Here is an 8,704-nt window from a genome sequence, read left to right on the forward strand (position 1 = left end):
AGCACCTGGCTGAAGCAGTGGCACTCAGGGCTACAAACATCTCGATTTACGACGAGCTCAGCTACTCCTGGTGCCATTAATTTCTGCATCGTCCAACGTTTCCTCATCCCGCCTGAGCAGAGGCTGTGCTTGCACAGGGACCACAGCTGTGCCATAACCCCTGGACAGTATGTGGGGTGTCCCCATACCTCTTTGGGGGCGAATTAGACACGGGGAGCACATACAACTGGCAGGGCGGGTGCCACCATGCAGGCAAGCTGCCACCCCAGGAGGGCAAGCGGGTGGCTGGGTGTCCCCAGAGCAGCATCCTATCCCATCCCGTCCCATCCCGTCCCATCCCACCAAGAGCGACCACCCCACCAGCAGGACTGACGGACAAGTGGGGCTTGGCCCATGCACAGAAGGATCCAGGGGCTCTGTTGACATAACAAGCCACTAGAGAGCACTCTCAAATGTATTTATACCCTTTGCCTAAGTGCTAGTTCATAAAAACACACGGTTGCCATGGCCTGGTTTACAGCACATCTAAAAAGAGAGCTCCCAAACATGCCAGGTTTTCTGAGGCCACCGCAAAAGCGGTCAAAGCCTCCCTTGTGTGGCGCCTTTCCCACCCCCTCGGGACCTGGGTGCAGGGCAGCACCCACCGGCTCCATGCACCCCCCTCTTGTCCCGCACCGCTGCCTGTGTACAAGTACGTGTCAGAAACAGTATTTAAAAAAAAGTAGTAATACTCTAGGGCAGCTCTATCTTTTTGGGGGTTCTTTTTCTTATATATAAATACAGAAAAGTGCAATAAGTATTTAAAGCTCCTAGTTTCCTTACATGTAGTGCCCCAAGTTTGTGGTTGGTTTTTTTTTTTTAAAAAAAAAAGAAAAAGTAAACCCAGCACCAGGTTAGTTCAGCAGCTGTCAGCAAAAGAGCCATGCAGGTGATCTGCCACAGGAAAACATCTTGGGGAGAAAAAAAAAAGTGATGGAAGTGGGTTTGGAAAAAAATGATGACACATTCTTCATTGAAACACTTTTAATACTACACAAATTACAGTATCACCTTTTAAAAAGTTTAAAAGGAATATTAACAGTAGCACTGTTGTAGCAAAAGAACTTTTTAAGTTAAAAAAAAAGAAAAAAAGGAAAAAGCTGCTCGCAGCCCAGGAATTAGTAAACTGGTATAAAGGGAGACTCCACCAGAGCACTAGTGTAAAAAGGAAAAAAAGCAACATTGAATGTGAGAAAAATGAGCTATATATGAACAACCTCAGATTTTAACTTTTGGGGGTGGGGATTCCTCCTGCAGTTCTTAAGTCCTGTGGCACAGATTAGACTTGGCTGGGGTGTGGAGGAGGGCTGAGTGTCAGCCAGCAAGCATAGCCACCTCAAGCCATTTCTTTCCCAGCTACTTTATTCCCGGGCCACCGCCTGGCATCACCAGCCGGGGAGTCTCCAGTCCTGTTGTGGGGTCCCAGAGCTGGGGGAGCGTGGTGGCCAGCAGGGAGGAGGAGGAAGGTGAGCTTCCTTCAGGCACACAGCCTGCGGACAGGTCTCTCTGCCCAGTCACACCAGTGTCCCTCAGCACCAAAACAAGGGTATGCTTCGTCAGGAGAAGGGCAGGTTCAGAGCTGGGCCACCTGGTAACACAAAAGGGCGGGGGTGGGCTTTTCAGGGTGGATTTGAGTTTTCAGTTTTGCTGCTTTTTTTTTTTTTAAGAGTAGGGATACCACCCTAATAAAAAACATGAGCTTCATCCCACGTGAGGTATTATGCCAAGCAACTTTGAAGAACTTGTTACCATCTATCAGCTCAAAATCCATTTTTTTTAATAAAGTGCCTAAATACACATTTACACAGATCATAGTGGTTCCAAAGAATCCTTTACAGTTGTTGTTGTTTTTTTTTCTTTTTTATATAGGTATATATATAGGTATATATATATAATGTGCGTTTTCTTCAAATTGGCTAAATGTGTTTACATAAGACACCAATCTTGACTATAGGTATAAGTCTTAAAGCGTTATATTGACTCAATGAATTTGTTTACCATGCAAGTCTTATCTAGCATTACATTGACCTGTAATATGGAACACAATGTAGTGGGTGTGCTCATCAAACACTTCATAAAAAATTACTGTGCATGTGCAGTTCTGATCTTCAAATACTAATAATGACCATTTCTTTAAAAAAAAAAAAAAGAAAAAAAAATAGTCTTCCAAAAAAGATCTACTCTGCATTAAGTTGCAGTCTGAACATTATCACAATAAGAACAGTTGTCTAAAAAGCACCCAAAATTCTTCAAATTATAGTCAGCTGAACAGATTTTTCCTCCTCCTCTTCCGATACTGAAAGTGTTTATTAGCCCGTCCCCGGGAAGGGACGACCTCGACACCCTTTTTTGCTCAGAAACAACCGCTTATAACCAAGTTATAAACACCTCCACAGAAGGGCTCGTACAGCTGCAGCATTGCCAACGAACTATAAACAGCACAAAAACATCACTATAAGACTCGAACTATTTCTAGTAACCAATGATTTATTGATTTTAGAAGTCTGCTTGGTGATGCAGAAGCGTGATCAAAAGAAGTGGCTTTACAAAAAGAGTTCTCCAAAGTAGCTTAAAAGGCAGGGCCAGGGCCATTATGTGCAGCCCTAATTGCTTTCATTTCAACCAGTTTATATTTTCATTTTCAAAGAATAGCAGTAGGTTTGTTTCAAGCACACGTAATAAGGAAATTACAGGTTTCCTCCACCCACATTTGGGCTGTCACTGATATGCCCGCGGGCAATCTGGCAGAGGCTCAGTCACCGCTGTCACTGTACCACATCGTACCTGCCACTACTTGGAAATACCGGGTCAGCGATAGTTACAATAGCAACAGCGCTAGAGGTGACTGATAAGCAAACTCAAAGTCCACCTGCACTACCTGAAAATTAAAGTTAACATTTTTTTTGAAAAAATGGTAGTAATCGGTCTCTCCCCCACCTCCCCAGCTCCGTCCAGAGACACGAAAGCCCCAGAAGCGATGCTGAGGACCTTCGGAGATGGCAGTGCTACGTTGGCGCCTTTGACAATGGTATAATTAAGGTCGTTATCAAAATTCCACGTTACGGTATGCAATTGGTAAATAAAGGCAGTTTTGTAATCTTACAACTGATCACGTGAACTGCGGTCAACTTTGCCTTAAAAAAAAAAAAAACAACAACCCGCCCCCCCCTTTTCCTCCCCCCCCCCCCCCCCGCCCCAAGAATAAAACCCAACAAAAACCAACCACCAAACCAAAACCAAACAAACCCCGAAATCCCTAACTCAACAGCGCCTCTTGGACACCTCTCTCCACATCCTACTCTGAAGGCAACTTCCCTTGAGAAACACGGGAGGAATTTGGGACAACCTGGCAGATCTGCCAACACAACCCGAGCCACGCGTTTCTGGGAGAAAGCCCACCTGCTCCCTAAGCTCGGGATGAGTGAAGGGCATCCCTGCCTTGGCTAGCCACTCTTCTCCCCAACCGCCTCGACCAAGCCTGCATGCGACCAGCTCTACAGGACAGGGGCCAGGAATAAGGAATCACAGACAGTAAGGCAATCTTTACAATGTCAGAAAGTGTATTTGGCATTTAAAAAAAAAGAAAAAAAGAAAAAAGGAAAAAAAAAAGAAAACAACAAAAAAAAATAGAGGGGAGGGGAAAGAAACAAGTGCATACAAATACAGCTAGAAGCATTTCTTGCTTGCCAAGTGCTCTCTAAAAAAAGCAGCGCAAGTCACAGCCTACATTGAACAGTAACTGTCACCAAGGAAGCACAACAAATAGTTGCTATAACAAAAGGGGAAAAAAAAGAGAAACAAAACGAAACAAAAAAAAAAAGGAGAATTAGAAGAAATGCCTTTATAATAAGTACATACCTTTTGTCTTCAAAAAATATAGAAACACAATGTATTCAAAAAAATCAAAATTATACAGCCATGTTTATGAAGTCTACATTTCCCTTGTCTTGGAGATATATATATATTTATATATATATATTTATAGATATATACAGAATTCGAGCAGTTCGAGTTCAAGGTGACGTCGGGCGGCGAGAGCGGGCAAGTCACGAGTCCCTCTCCTTTTTCACTTTCACATCTCCGGCCAGGATGGTGGCGATCTCCCCCTGCATGAAGGCCCAGGGGACGTTGGAGCCGACCAGGGGGCACTTCTCCCCACTGGGACAATACACCTCCCCGCTGGCTCCCTGCTGCTTGATGCTCTGCCGGGAGCAGGGGAAGCAGAACTTGTGGGAGGGGACGGAGGGGCACTGCACGAAGTGGGTGTCTTCCAGGCGCTCGTGGCAGAGGGTACAACACAACGGGACGCTGGCGGCGAGGGACGAGTCCGGCAGGCTGGCGGGGTGGACGGGCTCCAGCCCGCCCGCCGCGTTGCCCCCCTGGCCCGGCACCTCCCTGCCGGAGCCCAGCCTTCTTTGGTTCATGGCGGAGGGAGAGGGGGGGCTGCTGCTGTTCCTCCGCGTGGTGGAGTGGACCTGGTTGGCGTCTTTGGAGGCGTGGTTGCCCCCGGCATTGTCCGCCACCAAAATGAGGGCGGCCATGGGGGACTGGCCGTTCTGGGCCGCCTCGGGCGGCGTGGTCCGGTTGGAGTGGGGCGAGGCGGTGGTCGGCGGGGGAGACATGAAGGGGGTGGCCGTCAGCGGCAGCTTCATCCCTTCCGACGAGGTGGGCAGCCAGGGCTGCGCCTCCCCGTTGATCTTCGGGGGTCCCGCCTCGCCCTCCGGCTCGGGAGAAGGCTTCCTCTTCCGGGCGGCCCGGGCCCCTGCAGAAGCGGAGGGGAGCAGGAGGAGGGTGAGAAGGTAGCGCAGTCGCAAGGCATCCCCGAGCATCGGGATCACCGCCGTGCAACCGCAGAAACGGGTGGCCGCGGCCACCCAGGCCGTCGGGCTGCCGCTTCGGGCGCCCGGAGCCTCCCGGGATCCCCGGCCCCGCATCCCGGGAGAGCCCACACACACATACGTACCCCCCCACACGCGCGCACACACACACACACCCCCACGACCTGCCCTCCCCTCCGCTGCCCACCCAGCCCGCCGCCCCCCGGCTCCGGCCACCTCACCTGGCTTGGCCACGGTGCCGTTGGTCTCGTAGCCCATCAGCCTGCCGCTCGCCATGCCCGGCTCCTTCTTGAACTTGCTGTCGAAGGGTGGCACGGCGTGGCTGCCGTGCTGGTGCAGGGCCAGCAACGTGTCCCGCACCGTCTTGGGCTTGGCCAGCCACTCCTGCTCGCTGCCCGCTCGGCCCTTGCCCTCGGCGCCCAGCTCCGCCGCCGCCGCCGCCGGCAGGCTCTCGGCCGAGCCCCGCTTCTCCTTGGCGGCGCCGTCGTGCTCCCCTGCCGCGCTGCCGCCGCCCGAGGAAGAGGAGGAGACGGAGCCGGGGCGCTTGTGCCCCAGCTCGCCGGGCTGCCCCGCCGCCTGCGCCGCCGCCGTCGGCTGCTGGGGGACGGGCACGGCCATCGGGGCGGGCGCGGCGGAGATGGCGGCCAGCGAAGCGGCGGCAGCGGCCGCGGCGCGGCTGCCGAGGCCGCTGATGGCGGCGGGGAGCCCGGCGCCGTTCACCAGCGGCACCAGGGTTGGGGGCACGGCGTGCGTCCGCCGCGGGTTGGGGCTCTGCCGGTTGAGCTCGGGCGGCTCCTCGGGCTTGGGGAAGCCGTTGGGCACCAGGATGCCGTTGACCTGCCGGCCGCTGCCGTACTCGGCGCCCAGGCGGGGCGGCGGCCGCTCGGCCGCCAGCGGGTAGCGCTCCAGGGGCTGCGGCGGGGGCCGCGCCGCCGCCTCCGCCGCCGCGGGGTGGCCGAGCTGCTGCTGCTGCGCCAGGAGCTCCTTGGCGGAGAGCGGCGGCTGCTTGGCGTGGGGCGGCGGCGGGGCCCGGCCCTCGGGGAAGCAGCCGTGCGCCCGCTTCAGCTGCCGCGCCGTGTCGATGACGAACTCCACGCGGTCGGCGCCCTCGTAGTTGACGCAGCCCCGGCAGACGGGCTCGGTGAAGTCCCAGATCATGGCCCAGGGCATGCGGGGCAGGTCGCACAGGTAGCACGACTGCCTGCGGGAAGCAGCCGCCACCGCCGCCGACGACATGTCCCGGCCCCGGGGCAGCGGCGAGCGCCCCCCGCTCCGGCTCCGGCCGCCGCCTCCTCCGCCCCTCGCCACCGGAGTCCCGACGGGGAGGCTCGGGCGCCGCGGCCGCAGCGGGACCGTCCGCCGGGCCCCCTCCCCCTCGCCTTCCTCTTCCGTGCGCTGGAGCGGGGCGCGGCGGGCGCCCCGGCAGGCAGAGCCGCTGCGGGGGACGCCGCTCCCCTCGCCGTCTCCGCCGGCGGCGCTCACAGGGCGGCGGGGACGCGCATCTCCGCGGCGCGGCTGGCGCAGGGCTGCGGCCGCTGCCGCCCGCACGGCTCCCCCGCTCGCTGGCTACTACGGGGCGGCGCGGGGCGGCGGGGGCCGGCGCGGCGCGGCGGGGCGGGCGGGGCGGGGACTGCCGCGGGGGCCGGGGCCGGGGCTGGGGCTGGGGCTGGCGGCGGCGCCGTGCCGTGCCGGGCTCCAGCCGCCACCGCCGCCTCTGCGCGCCGCCGCCTCGATTCTTCGACAGTGCCGGCCGCGCCTGCGCGATGGGCGCCCCCGCCCCGCCGCCGCCGCGATCCCGGCCCCGGCCCCTGCCCGCGCCACCGGCACCGGGGGTTCCTCCTGCCGCCGGGGGGCCGCCGCGCTCCCGCCCCGTCTCGCCCCCGGGGAGGGCTGTGGGAGCGGAGAGGTACGGGGCGAGGGGCGGGGGTGCGCTGCGGTGCCCTCCTCCTTTTCTGTTTTTATTATTGTTTTCCTTACTGTTTCCTGCCCCGCCGAGGGGCTCTGCTCAGACCGGCCGCCCGGGGACGGGAAGGTGCGCGGGGGGCCCCCCGCAGTGCGGGGCTGGCTGTGTGTGAGCGTGTGTATGTGTGCGTGTCCTCCCGCCCCGCTCTGCCCGCCGCTGCGGGCCCCCGGCCCCGCGGGGCCGGTCAGCGCCACCTCCGGGGCAGGGGCCGGCGCCCTCCCGCGCCGCTGCCCGGCTTTGTTCTTCCCGCCGGGGCAGGAGGCACCATTACACCATTATAAATAAATAAAACCATTGCTTTTTTTTTTGTTTTTTAAACAACTGTTGTCATTGTGCGCAGGAAATGGGGCGCTCTAGCTTTCCTGTCATTTTCAACCACAAATCTCTAATGCAGATTAGCAAAATTCACAGACTAAGCAAACGCCGTCTCCTCCCCCCGAAAAGCAAAACCTACAGACATATTCCCCCGTCCCCCTTCCACGCTGGCGAATCGCTCATCCGCTGCCTGCGTTCGCACCAAAACACAGCAGCGGCAAGGCGGGGGGAAAAGAGGTGTTCGCGCTCCCCGTTTGCCACGGGAGCTGAGGCAGCCCCTCACCGGGCGCATCCCGGCGCGTACGGCCGGCGGCACGCGTGTGCCTGGGCAGGGTAAACACTGCGGAGGCTGCTCCCCCCGACGGTCGCGCTCGGGCCGCCCTTCCCACGGCGTTATGTAGGTTACGGGGGAGGGAGGGAGGGAGGCGGGGGCCGGCCGGGGCCGGGGAAGCTCTGACGTCCGCGGCCGCGCCGGGAGGTGCCTCCCCGCGGCTGGCAAGCGCCGTCGACGGGTCCGGGGCGCTGCGGGGCCGATGGCGCTGCCGCCGGGCCGGCCCTGTGCGAATCGCCGCCTCCCCGCGGCTACACCCCGGGGCTAGGCGGGGAGCGGTGCCAGCAGCCGGCCCCCTCTCCCCCCCAGCGTCCCCCGCCAGGGCCGGGGGCTGGGTGGCGGGACCCCCCGTGTACCCCTGGGAGGGAGGTGGGGAGGGGGAAAGGCTTCCCTCGCTTCGCCCTGCCCCGCCCGCCTTCTCGTCTTGGGGCTGGCTGCTGGGGCTGGCTGCTAGCGCCGGCCCCCGTGCCAGGTTGGGTGACTTTGCAACTGCACGCCCGGCTGGGCGTCCGGGAGGCGCCGGGCTGCGAACAAGCAAAACAAAAACCCGGCCCGGCCCCGCACGTCGGGGCGGCGGTCACGGCCGGTGCCGCGGGAGCGCGGCTCTCCTGGAGCTATCGCCGAGCCCGTCGCGGCTCGTACCCGTTCCGGAGCAGCCGTCCGGGGCAAGGGGAAGGGGAAGAATGGGACGGCACCGGCTGCTGCGCGGCCTAGGCGTGCTGCCGGCGAGCCAAGGGTTAACCCCGGCTCGCTTTTCCCGAGCAGCCCTTCTTTCACATTGCATCAAAGTCCTTTAAAGCTGTTTCTCTTCCCCGCCTTCCCCCCTCCCCTCCCCTTCCTCCCCCCTTCTCCTCTCCCCGGCTGGAAAGACGCTTTATCCGTGCATGCTAAGTAAACAGATCTTTGTTTTCGTCTTCCACCCACTGCCCTCTTTCTGCAGCCCGAAGCTGGAGCCCCGCCAAGCCGGCTGCAGCGATCGCTGCCTCCACACAGAGCCACGCACTCACACACATACAGCGGGAAGGAGCCGGGTTCCGCGGGTGAGGCAATGCGCCTGCAATTGGCAGGGACAAGGCAGGAATTGTAATTGCGCTTCATCATGTGATAGCTTATGAAAGAGGAAGTTTGGATGCTTTAGTCACGTACTCCTTTGCCCTCTTGCTTTAGCCTCCAGGTTCTCCGAAGGAAAAAATTACATATATTTATGTATACTGGTGG

The 8,704-nt window shown here is 58.8% G+C and overlaps 1 protein-coding gene across 1 annotated transcript; it reads right to left on the reverse strand.

Moving 5' to 3' along the window:
• Positions 1 to 3,865: 3,865 nt before the first annotated feature.
• IRF2BP2 (interferon regulatory factor 2 binding protein 2) lies at positions 3,866 to 6,245 on the reverse strand. The gene is made up of 2 exons (XM_084260944.1): positions 5,099 to 6,245; positions 3,866 to 4,801 (listed from the first exon to the last, which is right to left on the reverse strand). The coding sequence occupies exons 1-2, from the start codon at positions 6,111 to 6,113 to the stop codon at positions 4,086 to 4,088; spliced, it is 1,731 nt and encodes a 576-aa protein (XP_084117070.1). The 5' UTR covers positions 6,114 to 6,245; the 3' UTR covers positions 3,866 to 4,085.
• Between the last annotated feature and the right edge of the window lie 2,459 nt (positions 6,246 to 8,704).

This window comes from Gallinula chloropus (assembly GCF_964237585.1).
Source record: "Gallinula chloropus genome assembly, chromosome: 3".
Classification (NCBI taxonomy): domain Eukaryota; kingdom Metazoa; phylum Chordata; class Aves; order Gruiformes; family Rallidae; genus Gallinula; species Gallinula chloropus.